The sequence below is a fragment of the Filicampus tigris genome, chromosome 16, assembly GCF_054856515.1.
Source record: "Filicampus tigris isolate MCC_2025a chromosome 16, RoL_Ftig_1.0, whole genome shotgun sequence".
In the NCBI taxonomy this organism is placed as follows: Eukaryota; Metazoa; Chordata; class Actinopteri; order Syngnathiformes; family Syngnathidae; genus Filicampus; species Filicampus tigris.
The window spans coordinates 12,801,084-12,824,745 of NC_141232.1; the positions used below are offsets into that span (position 1 = coordinate 12,801,084).

The following is a 23,662-nucleotide window of genomic DNA, read 5'->3' on the forward strand; positions in this document are numbered from 1 at the left end:
ATTAAATGTATATATAATATACAGTATATAATAATTGATACATTGTCATAAAAAGAGTTTGGAGTTTTTCAAGACAATTTGACTGATTGTTTGGCAACATTACAATGTGCTCAATATGCATACAAAGCACAGTGTTTGTGGACCACCGAGTCTTGTCATTGTGAACAGATTGTACAAAAAAAAAAAAAACTCAGCCTCTTCTTTGGTTTTAATAAGTAGAAAACATAGACGAATTGCTGAGTTGATGTCATTTTATTACAAATTTTGGGCAGGCTTCTGCAGTATAATTAGCTGAATTATTTTTTGTTTCATCTTTCTGATTTCTCTTTTACACTTGTCTTGAGATTGCACTAGAGAGACTTGAAAAGCTTTTGCCTCTCCAAAAACAATAACACACTGTTTTGAGTTCACAATACGTTTATTATGGGAGTCTTCGTTTGTGGTGGAATAGAAGTGAAATTCATCTTGTTGAGATGTGTTTCTAATAAGTTAGTGTCTATATATACAGTAGGTAATTGCATTAATGGCATTTTTTTTTTTTTTTTTTCAGGCTACATCTACAGTTGAGGTCGACATGGAGAGGGCAGAGAAGCTGCAGGTCACCAGAGATGACTTCATGGGATCCCTTAACAATGACATTAAACCAGTCAGTCTCATCTCTTTTTCAATTGATGACCTCGGCTGCAGATTACAATTTCATGATTGCCAAATAATACCTCTTTGTTCTGCCTAGGCATTTGGTACAAACCAGGAGGATTACTCCAGCTACATCATGAATGGCATCATCAAATGGGGTGACCCAGTTACACATGTCCTTGATGATGGAGAGCTGCTGGTACAGCAGACCAAGAACAGTGATCGCACACCATTGGTGGCTGTGCTGCTGGAAGGTAAGCATTTGTGGATGGTCAAAATACTGGAATGAGCAACTTCAGTTGGCTCCTTGCAAGAAAAGACTCATCTCTCACTTAGGGGAATTGTCACACCTAAATAAGAAACATAACATCACTTTTGACACTGAAGCACGTAAGATGGTAATCCATGGCTACAAACATCATTTTACTTGTCAAATATCTCACTTGTCATACTCACCTCCAGGTCCACCCCACAGTGGAAAAACAGCTTTGGCAGCCAAGATTGCGGAGGACTCACAGTTCCCTTTCATTAAAATCTGTTCTCCAGACAAGATGATTGGACATTCAGAAATCTCAAAGTGCCAGGCTATCAAAAAGGTTTGTGCCGCACTGTTTAACAAATTGTGAGCAAACATGTCAACTGTTTTGTAGCTTGAGAGAAAGGACCCCAAAACATAAGAGTAATTCTGAAGCAGTACACAAAAACGTAATGGGGTGAAATGAATCTCAGCAAGAAACCCACCTAATAGTTGAAGAGACTCAAAGTTTGCCACAATCTTCCCTGACGTCTGTTGAATGCTATATATAAGGCATACAAATGATAATGCAGTATTCAAATGCAGGGGCAATTATCTGTTATGAGGGTTCTCAAACAGAACATACTGTACTAGGTGAAGGACAGGAAGTCTAAGTTTATGTGCTCATGCATCACACCTTGTCCGCAAACAAAGACAGTGCCGTTCAGCTGTTGTCTAGCATCATGGCGGGCGTTGCTATACTTTTGGCAAAAGATCAGGCTTCTTGAATCATTTGTCAAACTGCATCAGATGAGCATGAATATTGGTGTAGCACAGATAAAAAGTAGCATACAAAAAAGACAACTTGCAGTGGCATTTAAACAGCAGAGGTAAAATGATAACAATTGGCATTGCTGCTTTTGTAGTAACAGACTGTTGAAAATGTTTCACATTTCTGCATTCTTCCTGTCCTTGAAGATTTTTCTTGCATTTTCTCAAAAAGAAAATATTGACTGTGATAATATTTCACTTTAAATTAAACCAAATCCTTTCCTGTTCAAGCAAGGTACTGTATAAGGAATAAAGTTGTTTGGCATTTTGTTACCTTAAAGCGGAAGTCAACCCAACATATTTTTTTTCAAGAATATGTTTTATGCAGGCCCACTCGTAGAAACACGGCATTCTGATTAATATTGCGTTTGTGGAATATGAGTTAAGCAGAAAAATCCACCCATTTTTAGCCATTTTAGGGGGCGGCCATTTTGTCACATCTGTTGACTGAAAATAATATCACAGATGCTCAGATAATGACCAATCATGGCTCAGCTTCAGAAAATTTAGCCTCAGCTTCAGAAAACAGGTGAGCCATGATTGATCGTTACCTGAGCCCTGAGATGGCTAAAAACGAGTGGATTAACTCTTATTCCACAAACACAATATTTATCAGAATGCCTTGTTTCAACTAGTGGGCTTGCATAGAAAATATTCTTGAAAAAAAAATGTTTGGGCTGAGTTGCCCTTTAATGACCCAAACAATGTCCCTAAAACAAATACATGTATCAAACCAGGGTTTTCTGTGCTTTGTTACACCACTAACGATTATACAGTTGCTCTTACAACAGCTGCCCAACCGAGAACAAAGGTAACTGTGGTGCGGCCCAAGATAGAAACAAGTTTGCCACCCCTGGTGGGAACAGTGGCATAAAACCGACAAACTACTATTGATCAGACATTCAGGAATGCAAATACAACCGATATTTCAAAACCTGTTTTCCCTACATTATAGGTCTTTGATGACGCTTACAAATCCCAGCTCAGCTGTGTGGTGGTTGACGACATCGAACGTCTGCTCGACTATGTCCCAATCGGACCACGTTTCTCCAATCTGGTTCTTCAAGCCTTGTTGGTGCTCTTGAAGAAACCACCTCCTAAGGTCAGAGTTCATTTATCTATAACCTACATATTATGAACTATATACAACAATGTAATGTCCAAGTGTATAATCTAGCAAGATCAAATAGAAGAGCTGTAGTTATGATTTTGCTTATTCAGAGTTAATGAAGCTCTCTTATGCTGAATGAGGTATTAAATTGAAAATGGATGGCTGGATGGATAGATTACTGTATGTTAGATTTTAGGCCTCTTTGTTTCACATAATTAGATAAGTGTCTGCTGTATGTACACCTTGGCACACTAATCAGTTGAAACCAATTAAGACCGTGGAGTCATACATCGGAAGATACTAACATCCTGCATGGGTCTGGCTAAGACAGGGCCCTGTGGAGCTTTTTCAGCCTCGCAGGTGCGGAAGAAGGTCTAATATGTCCAAAATGATTCCTGGTCTTATTCTGTTTTAGCCATACCCACGCAGGATAGATGGATAGATAGATAGATAGACGTAAATTGGAATGTGCCATTTCTATCATCTTTGACGGAATCTTCACATCTTCACCCATCTCTGTAGAAATCTCTGAAATGAGCAAAGGGCATATATGCACTTGTGTGTCAAAGGAGCACTTTGAACTTTGTAATTGTTTTCTCCTTCAGGGTCGGAAACTGCTCATCATCGGCACCACCAGCAGGAAGGACGTCCTACAGGAGATGGAGATGCTGGACGCCTTCAGCACCACCATCCACATCCCAAACATCTCTACCGGGGAGCAGCTTGTTGACGCTTTAGAGGTTTAGATAACGTCACACGAATAATGAATTATGCACGCTCTCGCCGAGAGCTACACGGCCATACGCACACGCGGCATTGAAAAATACACAAATAAAAGAACCTTGGTTTGCCCATTATCTCCTGAATGAAATGCCAATTTGCTTCCTGTGCTGTCACATTCAAAGCATTCACTTTTGAAGATTACCGCAGGCATCACTACTCTGCGCTTTCTTTTTTATGCAGCTGTTGGGGAGCTTCACAGACAAAGAGAGGGCCAGCATCGCACAGCAACTTAAAGGAAAGCGAGTTTGGATCGGCGTTAAGAAGCTGCTTGTGCTTATCGAGATGTCACTGCAGGTACGCGCTATACTGAAATGACAGCGTTACCATGACGAGTGAACTCATTATATTTTATCTTTGTGTGGAACTACTGTATAAATTATGGTACACTGGCAAAGTCTGCACATGTTCTCCAATTATGTACCGTATATGGACAGTATTATAAATAATACTCGTTATAAATATAAGTGGGAAAAAATACAGACATCTTGTAATGTACCAAATAAATAACATAATTAAAATAAAATAAAATGAAACAATTATCAGTGCTTAAAAAAGTTACAATTTACAAGGGCTAAATTTAATTATATTTAGCTGTGAATGGTTGTAGTTTTCACATAGAGTAGGATATGTAAAGCGGCCTTTGTCCTCACTTTCAATGCAAGGAGTTGAGCTGTAACGTTAATTGATTCCTTGATTACTTCATTTGACTATAAGAAAATAAAAACAAAAATGCTACATATCAAAAAGAAAGAGAAAGGAACAAAGGAAGTCGGAAACAAACGATGCAGCAATACATTTGCCACACACAGTTTACATTAAAAAAAAAAAAGATGGCAGCAAGAAATAAAAAAGCCTACCTATCCCTACCCCTTTTGCTCTAAATAGTTTTGACTTATAATATAATTTTAAACAGCACGGTGGTTGACCTTTATATATGTCATACATATTTATTTATAAAGAACAGCGATGCCAGTAATGCGTTGCCAAGTAACGCGCTAATCCAAAATGTACACATTTTCCAGTATGGATTTATCTGAGGCATTACTTTCCCCAATCAAGTAATCAGACTACAGTTACTCATCAAAATCACCAAATGTTACTATGCAGTATATCTTTACTTCAACGTGAAAGTGACATGAGTCATGGAGTAGTAACTTTCACCAATGGCAATTACATTTAACTGCTGCCAGCAGTGAGTAAGAATTGAAAGGACTTTTTAGCCACAGTAATCCCTTAGGCACGTACTCTACATGCAACAAAAATAATTGTTGATTAGAGGTGTAATAAAAAATGATTTGGAAACGACAACTTGGGACGGAGAGAGATTTGCGTTTTCAAGATAAAATACAGTTACTGTTTTGTGGTGGTGTCAGCTAAAAACGAAAATACGAAGGTTTGTTGCACACTCTGTGCTGTCGACTGTTATCTAGCTTTAATAACACTATGTCAAATTTGAAAAAAACAAACCTGATTGCAGAACAAAATGCATTCAATCTTAAAGAGAAAATCCCACCAGATTCTGTGACTGCAGAAGATTATATTTATAAATGCCATTACAGCATAAATAGTTAAATATGCCAAGTAAATTATTTGTGGGTGGCGACTAAAGGCAGTCCCTGTATGAGAAATGTGATAGATCCTCACCAAAATATATGGGCACATGTAGCATGTGCTATAAAGTCACAATATTTTTGATTTTATAGATGGGAGCCGGCTTCCAACGTTGCCTTCTTCATCGGCATCGGCTTACGACGTGAATAAAACTCGACTTTCATTCTAAAATTTTCAGGATATGTTTAGGGCACACTATATACGCATACACACATACATTTTGGTGACAATCGATCAAGGATTTTGTACATTAGGTGACGTAATGTTTTTTTCTCTATGATTCATATGAAGAGGCACCCGTATGTGAATGAAATTACAAATATTGCAACTTCGTTCTAATATTTTCAGAATATGATTTGACCACGCATATACTGTATGTGTGCACTTAAATTTTGGTGACAGGCGATCGGGGTTTGCGGATCTAGAGCTTTTCATAGAATTGGATGTTCGCAGGCTGGCTGTATTACCAGCCATTGCTACTGTAAATGCCTTTTTTTCTCTAGGGGACAACACGAAACCTCACGGTTAGGAGTGCTATATAAATTCTGCCAATAATTGACGACGTGATACGGCTTTTTTTTTTTATAGCAAAATCGACCAGGAAACAAGTCCAAAATGAACAGTGCCATGTCACAGCACACATTACGTCACAGAGATTACAGGAACTGGTCAAAAATGTCCAGTAGAGCAGAATAAAGGGTATTTCATTATTTTGATACTTAATCGTCTGAAGTTTTTCTCCCAGGTCATCATATTTGTACTATTAAGGATTATACACATTGCTTAATAGACTGAAAGAAAATGAATGTTCAGTGGTGTGTTGCTTTAAACGAGGCTGTTAAAAATGTACTTCCAATTAAGTGGTAAAAATGGGTGTCATTTTTATGTTAAGCGGGGTTGTCGGTATCTGCTGAATGTATCTATTACAGTAATTTAAAAATCATATATTATTATAGTAATTTATAATCTAATTCAGTTACTTTTAAAATCAAGTAATCAGTAATGTAACTGTTACTTTTAAAAGAAAGCAGTCAGTGAAGTAAGTGAATTACTTTTTGAAAGTAACTGAGGTAACACTCATGAGGAAACAATAAAACGGAACTTTGGAAAGACAAACCAAACAAAACTTCAAATTTTGTAAGAGTGAAAAAACTTGGTAGAAGAAGAAGAAGAAGACAAAGAAGAAGAGACTCTTGACAAAAAAAACCCCAAAACAAAACAAAATCAAGACACAATTGATTACAACACTCAAGCCAAGGCAACCAAATGCTGATGACAGTATAAGGTTTTGGACTATTATTTGTTTAAACAGTGAACTGTGCGTCACTCAGCATCTCCCTTTATTGTCTCTAGATGGACCAAGATTACAGAGTGACCAAGTTCCTGTCTCTGCTGCGAGACGAGGGGGCGTGAGTATGCTTGTGAAAAAAATCACTCCCATAAAGCATCAGCAACATCCTTCAAATCAAACCTTATTCGTTTTTGATCATCTGCTTCCTTTTTTCCATGACTGTCTCCATCTTGTGTGAAACTGTTTGCCTGTGTGTGTCACTACAACTGCAGTGCCTTCCTTCACCAATCATTTTATTTTGCATCAGGTTGAATGAAGGCAATCAAATCCGAATTTAAGATGCCAGTCAGTGGTTCCCACTGTGCACTGGTAAGGTCAACAACAAATAAGACAAATGCTTTGAGAATATTTAGAATAGAATTTAAATAAATCAGCAGTTGGAATATTGTCCATACTGTACAATCTTCTCCAGTGTTGATTGTAGTATTTAATTTGCTTGTGTATTGCACACCAGAGACAATATCTGCATTTTTCATTCATGTAATTCACATCTGACCTTTTCCATATCTTGAAGCAAGACTGTGTACCACAATTAAACAACCACTGAAGGCATAAAGGAAGCTGAATCGTATAAGTAGAAAGTGACCATTAAAGCGGTAGTCAACCTCAAACGATTTCTTGACAATAATGTGTTCTATGCAGTCTAAACACGGCATTCTGATTGATATTGTGTTTTGGGAATATGAGGTAAGTAATTAAATCCTCACCTTTTGTCCATCTCAGGGAGTGGCCATTTTGTCACTTCAGTTGGCTGAAAATAACATCACAGTTGGTCAGGGCTCAGGTAACAACCAATCATGGCCTAGCTTCAGAAAACAGGTGAGGTGTGACCTGAGCCCGAGCAACTGTGATGTCATTTTAAGTCCACAGCAAGTGACAAAATGGCCGCCCCCTGCGATGGATAAAACATTGTGGATTTTGCTACTTAACTCATATTCCACAAACGCAATATTAATCAGAATGCCGTGTTTAGACTAGTGGAGGCGCACAAAACATATTATTGTAAAAAAATGTTTGGATTGACTTCCACTTTAAGTGAAGATACTATTTTTTTGCATTTAACAATTGCATAACCCTAAAACTTGCTAATTTTACCTAACAATTTCCATACAGGCTAAGCTTCATACGCATTAAAGCCAAATTGATCAGTTTAATCAGAGTCAAATGTTCTTTTCAACAAATCAGATGGTCTTGCTTTAAAATAGCCTTCCCCCCCACATGTTGATTCATGAAAGTCATGCTTGATTTTTTCCCCCCTGCTCTACTATGCTCCAATTGCTTTTTTGTTTTTTTTTTAAATGATTTTCTCTAATTTAAATATTCTTTTAAATTTTGGACGTGGGAGTGTTAAATTCATGGTTTTAAAGGCAGTGGCTCTACGATCACCAGTCGATCTTGTGTAAAAAGACCGTTCAGACCTATATTCACACGTACTGGCCATTTAGGCGAGTCAGCTGTTTAACTATTATTGTATAACCCGAGAGGACACTGTGTACACACAGCTAACGCACACAAGAACACAGCGAACACAAACTACACTAACATTTGAAAATTGTGATTTGTTTTAATTAAATGCTCCTTTCGGATGTTGTGTGGCCTTGCCAATAAATGCAATTAAACCTTATTGCAAACTACAACCAGACATTCTTATCGTCATCCAGAATTGCCCATGTCTCCTTTTTCTCTTTTACAGCGATCGCAGCTTTTATGAGTAGAGTGGCTTCAGAAATGCAACAACTATTTCATCATCAACGAGCCACAAATAGAATGCAATGCCAAGGAGGAAGAGGAGAAGAGGAAGAAGAGGTCATCGAGTCTGTCCACCAAGTCATTCCTCTGTCCATACACATCGGGTAAAAGACACAATACAATCCCCCTTATCTCCGCATGTTTCTATTGACAATATCACATCCCCATCACCAAAGTATATTTGTCGTCATATCACTGCAATCTATGGGAAGTGGTACTGTTATTAAATTGTTATCTGTAAAGATATTGCAATAGATGATTGTAAAAAAAACAAAACAAAAGAGTGCTGTTTTGTGTATCGTGCTAAAAAAAAAAGCTATAAATGTTTTTAGCTTCTTGTGTAGTGTGTGTTGTACTTGTTATTGTCTTGCTAAGTTATAGTCTGTAAGAGACAGTAACAAGGCAGTATAAGGAGAATGCAACTAAAATACATAAATACAGTGCAGATTATTTGCTTTGTGGACTGTCAGGATTGTAGTGGCTAAGAAAAATTTACTTTGTTCCGTGTGTAAATGTTAAGCCTTTAATTCTCTGTAACTAGTCCATGGCTTAAGGTCATTGTAAGGCTGACTTAAGCACAAAGTACATAGTATGTATAAACACAAGCAGTATATTGAGAATAATTTATATGATCCAAGTTCTTTCCAAATTATGTATCTAGGCAGACTATAACAGTATGATTTGTTATCCTTTGTTGTTCCGGAGATTGTTACTTTATCAGGTTAGTGATAGTGGAAGTGAATGTTGGATTGTTGATTGTGTGTTGTGTGCAGTTCAGTGCAGTTTAGTAAAGCTAGTGTAGCTTTGGCATTGTCAGTGTTCAATATTTTTTAAAAAAACTGCACTTTTAAGATGGATATCAAACAACAACTAAACAAAAACAAAACAAAAATATTAGTACTAAATGGTTCTTCATGGAGTCTTGAGCTTGTGTCTACTTGTGTGCATGTGTTAGACCCTAAAACGCTGCATGTGTATGCATATGAATGTGTATACGTACACATGGTGGCTAAATTGTACCTGGAACAAAAATGACTATGCTCCCAATATTTTGTTGTACAAACTTTTGAGGCAAGCCCTTTGTGACACGAGGCACATTTCACTTCAGAGTGCACAGATTAAAGAGGGTAAAGTTGCTTTTTTCATCAGAAGTGTACAAACAAACAAAAACAACAAATTATGTGCCACCTAGCAGTAAAGAGTAAAAAGTAAGTAAGTTAAAAAAAAAAAAAAAAAAAAAACACACATTATACATCATTTGAAAAAAAAAAAAAAGTGGTTACCTTGTGGGGCTGCTTTGTTACATCCTGCAAAGGGTGTCTTCATTTTGTGCAGGGCACATTGAAATCTCAAAAATACCAAGGCATTCTGGAACTGAATGTGCTGCTGAGGTGCTCACAAAGTTGGCTTTAGCGAATGCCTCATATGGTTGCGAAACAAAATATTAAGTTAATCATGGCATCATTTATGGCCATACTACTTTCACTAATTTGTTAGTTTATTTATTTTAATAATTCTGTTGGACCAGAAATACACAATGGCTGAATATAATTTGTTATTATTCAGTACATTTTTATTTATTTATTACTACTTTCATTTATTGTAGTGACCATTGTTGAATGTGTGATGAATAATTTGCCACTTTAATCATTTAGTGGTTATTGTCTTTTCGCCCTCATGAATCATGTTTACTGCTTCGTGTCCAAAGTTTTTGTTTGTTCCAACCATTGACCTAATATGTATGTGTGGGTGTGTGTGTGCGTGCGCTTGTGTGCGTGTGTAAATATATACATATACTGTATTCTATTTCCAGATGTATTATTGCAATAAAAAGCACAGATGCAAGAGAAAATCATCCTGCTGTGTATTACTTGCTTGTTGATGAAATCTCTCCAAGATCAAATAAATCTGGTTCTGTGGAAAGTCCTTGATGACCGATCACTCAAGCTCAAGGGGAATACGTAAACACAGACACGGTGGGGTTGACAAAGATTTTTTTTCTACAATCATCAATGTGAATTCTGACAAGAATGAGGCAGTAGATGAAAATACATGTTCTTTATTGTGAAGCCACACAAATGTAAAAGACGAGGGGCTTTCTTTTTCATTACTGGTGCAAATCCACCGTGACACGCCGTGTAAATCTGTGCGAATCTGCATGAGATCGTGTTTGTTTGTTTGTTCATTTTGCAGATGCACGCAAGTCAAAGTATTTAAGAAAGGGTGGTTAGCGCGGTTGTGGGCGTGAACACTGCCAATTCCATTTGCCACCAATCAAAGCGGCACCTCTGATTCCCTGTAAATCGCTGTTTGGAAAAGGATGCAGCAATCAGTGCTTGACTGTGTGTCAGAGACATTGTCAATACTCTTAGCCGGTGTGGCAACAGACAACATAACCGGGTATCCTCCTTAAATACAGAATGATCTGGTGATCACTGCTGATGACTTCAATATGTCCGCGGACCGAATGTGCTGTATTTATAACCAACCCGATCATTTGTGTGCACTCCCACAAAGTGTGACAGCCAGTGGGATGATTAAAAAATTATAATGCAGGTGATTATAACAATAATAATAATAATGATGAATTGATATATTTGATTCAGAGGGTTCGATGCTCGCCGGTGTTAATGAATGTGTAAATGAAATATAACATGCACGCAATTTCATGAAACTTGATAGTGTAACGAGCAACATTTAAAACAATATGCTATTGCGCAGCAAATGTTTCAACCGATTTAGATGTTTGTCATTATTAGGGTCACAGGTGAGATGCGGAGCCATGTCGCGAGCTGGAGCCCATCCGACTTACTTTTGGGTGAGAAGTGCGGTACATCCTGGACTCGTTGCCAAGCAATCGTATAGCGCATAGACTAAAAACCATTCACACGTCTGGCCAATTTATTAGAGGCTTTAGTTAACCTGACATGCATGTTTTTGGAATGTGGGAGGAAATGGTAATAACGCCCCAAGAAAAACGCAAACATGGTGAAGCTGGCACCAAGACAATGCAGCATTTGCCATGAATCATTCTTGGAGCTGGCAGCAAAACTAAGGATCCAATTCAGACAAAGTACAGATATCTGTTTTCAAAAGTATTGAGTAAAACTAAAGAGTCATCAGAAAAATAAATACTCGAAGTGAAGATATGAAATATCTGATAAAAATGTTGCTACCTTAGCATCATTACTTATTCGCAATAGAGAATTGCTATAGTATATATTTCATTCTGTATGTACATACTACTGTCAGGTTTATCTGATGGTTGAAATGATTTTTTTTGAAATTGCAAAGTCACCGTTACATACACAAATTACAATACATGCATTTTTTTCAAGTCGGCCCATATGTCAGTTTAAAGAAAAAAATCAGAAGGTTCCTTAATATTCAGTGCCAGGCATTTCCATACCTTCTTTAACCCTAACGTTTGAAAAAATATTTAAAAATATATAAATACGTTCCTGGGATTTAATGGCTGGACTCTGAAAAGATAAATCCATATCTCCTTGGCAGTGAATGAGTTAAATATATTTTGATTGATTAACTCATTCAATTCGAAAGATATATTTATATGTCAAGAGATATAAATATGTCCTTGGCACTGAATGAGTTAAGCACAAAAGTTTGCCTATCCTAGTTTTATAATTGCCGTTGCTGGGGGAAAATGTATCATGTCCCTTTAATTCCGCCGGCATTCCCGAGGATTTATGCAACTCTCGCCCGCGTTAGCTCCCTGCTGCACCACTAGAGAGCAGCTCTGAGCCTCGTGACGAATCATCCACAGCCAACCGTGCTCTGTCCTGACCCGCATTCGGCCGCACTGACTGCACACTGCACAGGCATGGGGGAGGACGCAGCTCACACACACGGATCGTGGCAGTGGCTTTGACAGTTGCGGGCACACACGCGCCAGTCAGCGGAGGGAAGTGGGCCAGCTGGGAGAGGCTCGGACGCCTTTTTGAGACGGTAAATGCACCTCCACTCGCTTTCACCACGTATTTGCTCCGTGTTTTGCGCCGCCTTTTCGCCGGCTTTACCCCGTTGGCGTCGCTGAATTGTTGACGGTTCTTGAGACGGCTACGCAGCTTTAGAGTGCAGTCTGGTGAGTGTTGGTCTTATGTTGGGGTCCACCTTCTGGAGAACATTCAGTGACGGCTGCGGTGTGTACATACATGGGGCCACGGTGCAAGGTGAGCGGTGTCCTCACGTCAACCCGGTCGTCCTGCCTGTCCCCTGTAGGTAACATGACCTAAACGTGAATGTATACATGAACTCAGTCTGTTTCCTACTTTGAGCTTCCTCGTGTGTTTTGAAACGCCTGAAGATTGGTATGGGTACTAAGAACACAGTGTTTTTAAGAAGATAGATGTGAAATCGTGTTTTGTTTTGCCTTAAAAATGGCTGAACGTGTTGCCTTTATGGAAGATGGGACATTATTGTGTAGCTCACCAGTACATCGGTGCAATGTAATGCAGTCCAGCAGCAACAACAAGTCGACATTTATTTAGAGCTGATTTGTTGTCAGTGTCAGAAAAGTAGCCTATATGTTTTCAAGGTGCTTTTGCGTTGGGCAACATTATATATATTTTACCATTTGTGCATAAATGTGATTACTGGTCATGGAATAGTCATTATACAAGTGTTGTATGGGAACACTTGATATACTGTAATCTAATGCTCTTCACTTCGTTATGCAAAACCACAGTGCAGTACACACTGTACTGTACAAAACTGACAAAGTTATGCTCACTTGGCCCTGACACTACTCTGATAAATAATGAGAGCGATTATTAATAATTGGCATACATCTTTTAGGGTCTTTAAATCCATGAGACTGGTATGAATACAAAGAACCCAGTGTTGTTTCAAAGATGAAGTTGATATTGTGTTTTGTCGTAAAAATGCCTGAACATGTTGCCTTTATAGAAGATGGGACATGATTTAGCGCAATATCATTCAGCGCAGCAACAACAATTCTACTATATGACCAATTTGTTGACGGTGTCAGCAAAGCATTTTTTTCCTTCTAAGGTGCTATTGTGTTGGAGAGCAATATAAAATGTGTTGGGTGGCACATTTGTGAGTAAATGTGCTTGCCTTAAAATTAGTATCAGGATTTTATCCGATATTCACCCAGTTTGGGAGGTAATTCTTTACAAAAAAAAATGAATTTACTAATGTGTTTCTTAGGGCTTGTTACTAGTGATGATCCTGATCACGTGATCATAAGTCACATCATTTGCAGCTACGATTCCGGGGGGTGTTTGAGTTAAAAAAATATATATATATATTGTCAAGTGCTACAAGGCAACTATATAATCCAGAGGTACACAGATATTGCCAAATGGAAAAAATATATATATACATGTTTCTATTATGCAACATCCCAACACAACCGGAAACAGTGGAGATAAACTCCGCTTGTGGGGGAGCATTATGGTCGTTGTCTCGTGAAGCTAACGCAAAGCTAGCGTCACGTAACAAGGAAACTTTCTGTAGCATGGAAATATTTCAATGTGAAAAGCCGGAGATTGTGCAACGGCGACTTGCAATGTGTGCAATTTGATCATTGGATAGAGTTGCATTTCACAACATGTTTAATACGCCACCTGAAAAACTGATGTGCTTGGAATAAAAAGGATTTAAATGTTTTACTTGACTTAAGACACTACTCCACTAGCTGTATAAAAGGTACCATGTTGGGATAGTTTTATTAAAAAATAATAATACGAAGAAGACAATTTGGATGTGCTCTTTTTCTCCTTAATACATTGCAGAGGTATCGGATCAGGACTTTGTATTGGCAGATCCTCATAATTCAGGTGACTGAGACTGGTGTAAAAAAATGTGATTGGGACATGGATTCAAATGTTGAAATTCAATTCCTGTAATTTAATGATGAAACATATGTTTAATGCATGTAATTAGTAATCAAAAAATACATTTTAATGTAGCCTTGATCAACTTGTGAGGGGTCGAATTAGGCTGTTTTAGAGATGCATGTGCCTAGTTGAGGACAAAGTCACGATTGTGACATTCAATCTCACCATCTGGATCATGGCTATGGCCATTGGTTTGGTTGATGGGACATTGCTCCTTGGTTACTTTATAGTGGATTCTGGAATACTGTCTTTTTTCTGTCTTAGTTTAGCAACAAAAATCAGAGCATGAACATGGTGACAAAGGCAGTTTTTTCCCCAGAGACTTTAGCCTAAAGGTGTTAACCAATCCACCTGACCTCACTAAAGGGCTCTGCGGATAGCTCCTTTCTTTGGGGAAAGTGGGAACAAGGTCAGACTTGTCAGGAGCTTGCCAACAGTTCCATGCGCAATGTGAAGCATCTTGACCACCTCTCTCAGAAGATCATTGGGATTTGATAGCTCTAGTACATCGCCATGAAACCAAGACCACATCGACATACCAAGAGCTCATGCTGTAATATCCTGATTGGGGAGAATTCACATGGTGGACAACACGATTTTGCTTACTAAATAGTAATTTAAAATTTTGTAATTTAGTAAGTTAATTTTAACTTACTCCATTTGCTTGTAAACTTGATATGACTCATGCATCTGTTAAGCAGCATGAAGTATGAAATGTCAGACCCGTTTAAGATCCAATGCTGCAGTTTAATGCATGCGGGTGACCAGAGGGAACACTGCAGCACAGTAGTGATGTGCATCTACAAAGTACAATTACAGGAACTGGATATTATGGCTATGGCATTTTCTCTCAAAAGTAGACATCACACGATCTACAGATCAAATCAAAGCCATAATTTGCAATTGGACTGTGGATAACTGTTAAAATATATCCAGCTTTGAGGTGTAACAGTAATACATTTGAAACCAATATCTGTCTCCCCATAGTACAGAGGGCAACCTACAATATAAACTGACTTATGGCATGTTGAAGTATAAATAGTAACCCTTACCATCCGCTTACTTTTCTATTCATGTCATTTAAAAGCTGTTTTTTGATAAATGATCTGCGGCATAAATTGTTAGAAAAGGTGAACAGTTTTTGTTTGGAATTCCATTATTAATTTCGCCTTTTTATGTATTATTATTATTCCACTGTAAAACAGAACAATGGTTGAATTAATGAAAACATGCTAGAGCTGTTTGAAAATATCTGAAGAACGGCGATATGTTTACATCTAAAGCTATAATCTCCGCTTTGCATGCCAGCAGCCAGACATGACCTCCTTTGACGTCCATCGCTAAACCCCCCTTACCGCCCTCCCTCTCGCAATGTTCCCATACAGCTTATTGCTGCAAGGCTGCGTTCTGGTTTTCTGAGGTTAATGCTTAATGTATAGAGCTAGGGTGTGTTTGTGGAGGGGGGGGGGGTGTGGAGGAAGGGGGAGGAGACAGAAAAGAATACCAGTCTCCTCCACCCCGCCCGCCTCAGTCTGAAAGACATCAGTTACATAACAGTCCTGCGAGGATCCACAGCTTGTTTACGTCACAAAGGTGGAGACACAGTGCAGGTGGGGCTCGCGGGGATCTAGCCCGTTTGCTAAGTAAGCAAAATATGCTTTTTACCCTCCTGCAGTGTGGTTGAAGCACATACATGAAGGTGTTCTCAATGGCTGTCTGCCATTATAATCGCAATTATAATGTAGAGTATTCATAAATTATGCGCCATGTGTTGGTGATGTTATATTAATGAGTACTGGATTTTTCGTGTTTGTTGACAATGTTTCAAATATCATCCATAGAAACAACAACATTGTATTGGGACACCCACAAAGACATAAATAGGGAGACTCCACACCTACAATTTCGAGCAAAAGAAACATTTTGGATTGAAGGCGAAATGTCTTCAGCAACTAAGAAAAGTCCAAGAGTCTTAATTGTGGATTAACGTGACTTGGATGACTGTGAATGGACACAGACTAACAGTTACGAGAAAATACTTTACGTGAGTCAATAATCAGCTCAGTGCTATGCTGTCTGGCTGCAGCTACTGTGATTTCAATGCAACTACAAACTGCAAAGCAAGTTCTTCCTGCCAAATGAAAATGGCAAACAGACACAGTTAGTGAGCCGGGCTTCAGTCTAATTTAATGTTAAACAGATGAAGAGCAAAACATTTAAACAATGACTTCATTAAGGAAAAATGAAGTCTGGGCAGAAAGGAATAGAATAAACTATGTTGGTCTGTAAGATACTGTAACAAAAATGTTGATCATTGTGTTCCGAATTAAAAGCACATGTTTATTTTGATTTAACATAAAGATAATCACTAAACTTTCATGAAGGACTAGAGAAATCAAAGGGTATTTACTGTCGAGAAGCTGAAAAAAAAATTGACAATTTTTTAAATTAAAAATGTTTCTAAACGACTAATCCATTATCAAAAACAATCATCGTTTAGTTTGATAATCGATAAGTTGGCAATTAATTGATTATCGTTGCACCTCTGACACGTTACACCTGTGTGTTAATAACGGTCACTTATACATTATTAGCTTTGAGATGAAAAAAACAAACCTAATGAGAATGAGACAGGCCATTAAAGCAATTTCCTCATGTCAGAACTCCTCTTCAGAGCTTTTTGCTAGCAGTGTATACAAGTATACAGTGTAAGTTCGTGTCAACTGTATCAAAACCAAAGCTTGCTAAACTAGAAAATATGATGACATTTATCTTCAGTCTGGTCTGTCTGACTGTAGCGCTCAAGAAGGTGTCCACCTCACAGCAGACATCACGTCACAGGGGGAGACTGAGAGGCAATCCCTTTGTGAGTGATGCCAGTCACGTGTGAATTGGTTTGTATGTGAGAAGATTTATGGAGTCAAATGTGAATATTTATCACTATAATCTTGATTACAGTTGTTACGATGTTTTATTTGTTTTTTGGTTTTTTTTCCCAGTAATTTCACTACAGACAACTGAAGCAGCACTGTTGGCTTTTGCAAAAATGAATAAAACATTTGTTGGCAAATGTTACATACTAATTTATTAATGTGAGAGTAGGTGGGAGTAAATGTAAGAGTAATTAAGTGTACTCATAGAGCTATGAGGTGTGTCATCCACTTGAAGCACATTATAAGGGAAGTAAATGCATTATAAAGCTAGTAGAAGCAGAGCGAGCGAAAGGCATGGCGGGCACAAGACTGGTCTGACTGGTCTGTATCTCTATTAGTAAGTGATAACTCGACCTAACAGCGCAAACATGAAAAATCCGCAAAATAATGCTAACGTTTAGCGTAGAAATGGACGCAGTGATGTTTTGTCTTCTTCTATTGCTTCCGGTATATATTTGGTCAATCTGCGCATGTCGAAATAATTTGTTTTGATCAAAAGTGTGATGCATAAAACACGCAAATCCTAAATGGATCAATACAATTTTTTTAGTGTCCATGAAAACAGTGCCTGACTTTAATTTTAATCCGAACTCTGATCAGATTAAAGACATTTTGTCCATGTAAACGTAGCCACTGACTTTACTGATTATTCAGATTTTGCAAGAGAGTTCCCTGTAACATTGTTAATTATGACCTTAGATTTTGTAGAGCGTGAGCCAGCTGTTTTTTTAACAGTTCATATTCCTCTCATCACAGTGTTGTTCGCATCCATTTTTAGGCTACATACCTTTAAATTATTTTGATAATAAGTGATTAATTCCACCAAGTCAAGCTCTGCATTAGTTCACTTTTATTATTTATCATCGTCATTATATTATGAACATGCCTTAAGCCTAATAGGCACTGCATCCTCTCGGCAGTTAAAATAGAGTAAAAAAAAATGCCCACACTATACAAGGAAGCACAGTAGTAGAGTGTTTCTCCGTTAGGTATGCACCAGTACTTAAAAGTACTGCGATACCTTGCTGCCCAAGATGGATAGATACCACATATTCTTAGAATCGGTTCTTCTGCGCAGTTTAGCAGATAGTGAAGCTTTCTCCCCCAAAAATGGCCATGTCTGCTTGCTTCAAGCGGTTTAATAGTCACTCCTGTAAAATAGGGACAGTATTTGCATGGGTAAAGAACGAAAGCCGGAGGAGTGTGTTGTGTCACGCTACCCGTCCTTTAAAAACACATATACTGTATGCACCGACACTCCGTCGATTATTTACATACGCTTACAAGAGGAGTCTAATTTTTAACGTTGCCTTTATTAAGATCACATCACATAATAAAAATCAACATTTCACCTTTATTTCATAACTGTTTCTTTACTGTGATACAAATCATGTGACTTGCTGTTTTGCGACATCTTATTTCACAAACCAAATGGAGCAAAAACTTGACCTCTCTTTCTCCTGCTTTCCCTATACTCCTTTTTTTTCTTTTCCTCCCTGTGCAATGGATAGTTTTGACATTTGGACATGTTCACACAGTTCTCTGGGGTCAATATATTTGCCCCTCCCCCCACATAGAGTGAGCAGTATACCAATCAGCCAGATGAAGAAGTATTTGTTATTATCGTTTCTAGTAATGCTACTTGGACATTGCTTTAAATTTTAATCTGTTATCTTTTTCATGTTGACGGTTTGTTGTCAAGTTATTGTAAATATGTGCAGCTACTCCACTTATAAGAGATTCATTTAGCCACAGAAGATTTTTTTCTGGATTTTATTCTTTGATCAAGCAATGTTTTTCTTTTCTTTTTATTTTAAGGTTCAGTCGTGTGACAGTTCATCAAGATGAATTCCTTGCATTAGTCTCCAGCAATGAGTTGCATTAAGAACTTTGACATTTGCATTACATTTAGAAACCTACAAAAATAATACGGGAAACTACTGTATGTTATTGAAAATAAGTCAAACAAGAAACAGAAACATAACATACTCATTTTTAACTTCTATAACAGCCTTAATTTTACTCAAGTTTCACATTTCACCATAACAAATGAGGCTGTTTTAACTGTTTTGTTAAAATAAGATAAACATGCACATCTAGATTTTTAATCATTTAGAGGCTGTTTTCCTCCCCAAATCTTGGTTGAATTCCAAATTGTACAACGCTAGTGGTATGCGACTTCAAAAGTTCAATTGTCATGCGTCTGTGCAAAATCAATTGCAACAGTGACATTAGGTTGAATAAAATGTGATAAGAGCTGTTGTTGAGAAGATCCTCAGAAGTCTGGGAACAAAATGATTGATTCACTACAATACAACCACTATAATTTGCATTAATCAAAACACTTTGATAGAAAGCATTTCCTTGAGGTCTGCTATCATTTGATCAGGACCATGCAGGAGATTAGATTAGACACATGAACAAAATACATCAGAGACACAAATTGGTGCAATGGAACAAGAGAAAGAAGCATAATATTGATATTGTTTAACTTAATTATATTGTCAGGGAAATGCATTTGAGAGGACAAATGAAGGACGGAGAGCGCATAACTGTTTGAATGAGAACATGCCATTCCACAATTCTCATGGTACTAAAATAGCCGAATAAAATGCAAACGTCGATAACAATGTACTGTTGAGGTAAAACACAATCCATTCAAGACGCTGTATAAACTCACATCTTAAAATTTCTGAAGAAACATTACCATAGTCAAGGGGTGGGCGATATGACGATATTAGATCGTTAAGGGGTTTAACGTGTTGACGATCTCAAAAAGCCGAACGATTGTTTGATCGTCTATAAGGGACATTCTATACAGTTTAGCTCTATGGTGGCTCTATGGCGCTGACGCATACCTGACCAACCAATCACAGCACGCACAGTGCACGGTACGTGACACCCTGTTTGCTTGTATAGCGGAAAGCTATAGCAGAAAGTCACCACGAAGCGGAGTTGTTCCCGAAAAGAAACTCCACATCCACAGTGTCGATTATGTTTGGCTTTTCCTCAGAGGAGAAAGCGCAAACCAGTTATTTGCAAAGTTTGCAGCGACTCGGTTCGGATGTCAGATGGCAACATGACAAACCTGTTTAATCACTTGCGGAGACAGAGACAGCACCCGAAAAACTACGCCGACAGCCAAAGCATACGGAGATCAGACACATGGTAGCCAGAGGCAGCCGCTAGCTCCAGGCTAACACAACCCACGGTAAAACAGTCATTGAACAAGGGCACTCCATATAAGAAAAAAAACAAGCAAGCAGTGTAAAGAAGTAACTGAGCAGTGACTTATTATCTTGCTGAAGACTGATGATTCCCATTAAAACAGTGGAAAACGATTGGTTGAAAAGACTCTTCAAAGTACTAGACCCGCTTTACGAGCTGTGTTTTTATTTTTACGTTATGTTACCTTTTATGTTTGCATTCACTGCACATTTTGATAAAAATTGGCACTATTCAAATTAAAACCTGTTCAGAAAGCTAAGCTCGCTTAAAATGTCTTTTTTTTTTCTTTTAGAGTTTTATATACATTTTAGATATGTTTTATATGTTTAACATGAGGAACATGGTCAGAAATGTGCAAATTAGTAAAAAAAAAAAAAAGATGTAAAAAAAATAATCATGATAAAATCATGATCGTGATTTTATTTGAAAAAATCGTGATATGATATTTTAGCCATATCGCCCACCACTATCATAGTCACAGTGTAGAAATATAGCGTTTTATTCGCCTGACTTTTGTGCAGGTAACATTGGTTCAGTTCTTGTTCAGTGACATTGTGAGTGTGAGTAGTTGCCTGCTTGGAGGTCAGGCCAGAGTGTAGTCTGCCTTTTGCTCAAAGTCATTTGGGGTAGTTTTCAGTTCAGGATAAACACTAGAACATGAATGGATATCACTTTGAAGTTTAATGATGAATGGTGAAGGTGTCATGGAAAAATCGGTTGCAGATGCGTTTTGCGCCAAGAAAAGCACAGGTGAACGTCTGCCGAACGTCTGCCGACCGGTTGGCAAACATTTGCGACCTTGAACGAATCATGATGTGAACGCGCATTTTTCTACCTTCGCCAACAGTCTGAAATGTTCGCGCCTCACTGAGTGGCGAAAAATTGCAAGGGTAGTGAATGTTGCGTTCATGTCAGAGTTCGTCAGGGTTTGTTCAGTGTCGCAAATGTCCGCCAACAGTCTTAGTGGCTTTCTTGTCGCAAGAAAATTTTGAACCCTTGCGGCAAGAAAAGTACAGGCGAAGGTCTGATGACAGTTTGGCAAATAGTTTCGACCTTGAACGAACCCTGACGTATAGTTTTTCTACTTTCATTTTTCTACCTTCGCCAACAGTCGGAAAGGTTCGCCCCTCGGTGGGATAGGGGGCTTAACTTAAACTATACACAAGTTTTAGCCATACAACTGTTCAATTAACCAATCAGATTTCAAATTCATCCTCGCAGGGCCAGAACACATTATATTTAAACATTTTTTTTCAAGAATATGTTCTATGTAAGCCCACTAGTTGAAACGGGGCATTCTGATAAATATTGCGTTTGTGGAATAAGTGTTAATCCACTAGTTTTTAGCCCTCTCTGGGGGTGGCCATTTTGTCTTCTGTCGACTGAAAATGACATCACAACTGCTCACAACAACCAATCACGGCTCAGATTCAGAAAACAGGTCAGCCGTGATTGGTTGTTTTGAGCAGTTGTGATGTCATTTTCAGTCGACAGAAGACAAAATGGCCACCCCCAGAGATGGCTAAAAACGAGTGCATTTTGCTGCTTGATTTATGTTCCACAAACGCAAAATTAATCAGAATTCCGTGTTTCAACTAGTGGGCCTGCTGGGAACATATTCTTGAAAAAAATATGTTTGGGTTTACTTCCACTTTAAAGGTAAAAAAGCACATTGCATGAAAAGGTGGAGATCCAACGTGCTGGCAATGTTTTACTGTGCCGTGAGGGCCCACAAACAAGGAAATTTCACTGAGCAAGATCAATCAGTGCCATTAATGTTTTTCTTATCAAATAACACCAGGACTTGACATTGTCAGTGCTTCCTCCCCAGATGCAAGCTGTTAATGGAGAGCAGCAGTGAACAGGCATGTTATAGATCACAATAGTTGAAAAGCAAGAGCGCATAAGTTTATGTCAACGCCAAATTCTCTTCAATTCAATTATCCTTTTAATAGAACATTACATGCGAAATTGACTCAAATGTTTTATTTCCTGGAACTAAGCCTGGCAACTTTCAGCCAATTGAATCCATAGGTTTTAACTTTTATGGGAACACAGTATCTATGACTTTATTTTCTCATCATCTGTCATGATCTATCTGGCGAACAATGTATTTTCTGTGATAGGCTGCAGCTCCCAGCAAACCTTGAACAGGATAAATTATACAACAAATAGATGGATACATTTTACATTTCTTAGAATTAGATTATGTACATTTATGACCCATGGTAAGTTCAAGTAATGACAAGACAACACATGATCCTGGTCAAAATGAAACCGACTTGTGTTGTGCACTCAAACACTACAAGAAAAAGAGTCTGTGGGGCATCTGGCAGAGACACTACTTTAAAGCCAATATAACCCTCAAGTACGCACAAAATGAAAGAACTGAATATTTCAGTATGAAAAAAAAAAGTGACTCGATCAAGTAAGGCTTTTCGTGGTACTGTAATTTAAAGGTAATGTAGCGATTAGTGACATCTACTCATTCATTTCAAGATAGATGTGGAAAAAAAATAAAATGCTTGTCAGTGTTAATTAAATGCATAAAGGAAATGATCTTCAGCTGACCCGAGATATCTGGATTCAGGCAGACCAGAACTTATTTATATGTTTTATAGACCAATTAAAGTACTGCGTAAAGAATTTTAACTTCTGACATTCGGCGAGCTCTTGGAGTGATTTACGGAGAGTTGTAATGTGTTTCACTTGTTTAAATACCACCGTACTCAGGCATCGGCATACTGATGGAGTTTTTTTTTTTCAGACCTGGGATTGCATCATTACGCAGCAACCATGAATTAAAACATGAAGTTGCTCTTACAGACATGTTTAAACGGCTAGTTGACTTTGCGTGACACCATAGCCGAAGTTTCATTTAACTTCTCATCAAAAACTGTGTTCTTACGCTTGTGTGAAGAGAAGAGCACATCAACAGCTGATAGTCATCGAAGTGGATAGACATTTCAGCAGGAAATTGCATTTCCAATAAAAGCCCCCATTACATTGACACTTACTTGAGTGAGAGAAGCTCCCTTACCAATTTGCTACAGACGTCACCTGAGCCCGGTTGAAGGTGACTGCGGCACGTCATGTGAATTAAAACCAAGAATATTTTCACTTTCCAATGTGTTTGTCAAATTTTGAACCAGTAAATACGTGCATCAGTTATACAATGACAATACAACACAAATATTACATAGTCATTTTTGTCTCATGTTTTATTTTATATTAAAGAGTAAGTCAATTTGCTTTTTTTACAATCTGTTCTATGCGCCCCCACTCGTCCAAACACGGTATTCTGATTAATAT

The 23,662-nt window shown here is 38.1% G+C and overlaps 2 protein-coding genes and 1 long non-coding RNA gene across 9 annotated transcripts in view; 2 read left to right on the forward strand and 1 right to left on the reverse strand.

The window, feature by feature from the left end:
* Nucleotides 1-10,162, forward strand: part of LOC147134805 (vesicle-fusing ATPase) — a 33,564-nt gene extending 23,402 nt beyond the window's left edge. For 2 of the 3 annotated variants that reach the window (XM_086055072.1, XM_086055070.1), the window contains 9 exons: nt 551-646; nt 734-890; nt 1,099-1,232; nt 2,658-2,804; nt 3,419-3,553; nt 3,777-3,890; nt 6,561-6,616; nt 6,806-6,867; nt 8,252-10,162. In XM_086055072.1, coding sequence (XP_085911198.1) covers nt 551-646; nt 734-890; nt 1,099-1,232; nt 2,658-2,804; nt 3,419-3,553; nt 3,777-3,890; nt 6,561-6,616; nt 6,806-6,836 — 870 coding nt within the window. In that variant the 3' untranslated portion in view covers nt 6,837-6,867; nt 8,252-10,162. The remainder of the gene's footprint in view (nt 1-550; nt 647-733; nt 891-1,098; nt 1,233-2,657; nt 2,805-3,418; nt 3,554-3,776; nt 3,891-6,560; nt 6,617-6,805; nt 6,868-8,251) is intronic. The other variant, XM_086055071.1, reaches the window with a different exon arrangement.
* On the reverse strand, nt 313-1,537 carry LOC147134806 (uncharacterized). Its single transcript, XR_015090069.1, has 3 exons — nt 1,378-1,537; nt 1,093-1,171; nt 313-986 (listed from the first exon to the last, which is right to left on the reverse strand). It is a non-coding gene; the product is annotated as an uncharacterized LOC147134806 (long non-coding RNA).
* Nucleotides 10,163-12,041: 1,879 nt separating the features above from the next.
* Nucleotides 12,042-23,662, forward strand: part of LOC147134807 (thyroid hormone receptor alpha) — a 76,530-nt gene continuing 64,909 nt past the window's right edge. For all 5 annotated transcript variants that reach the window (XM_086056039.1, XM_086056036.1, XM_086056042.1 and 2 more), the window contains exon 1: nt 12,042-12,273. The gene's annotated coding sequence lies outside the window, so the exon portion shown is untranslated. The remainder of the gene's footprint in view (nt 12,274-23,662) is intronic.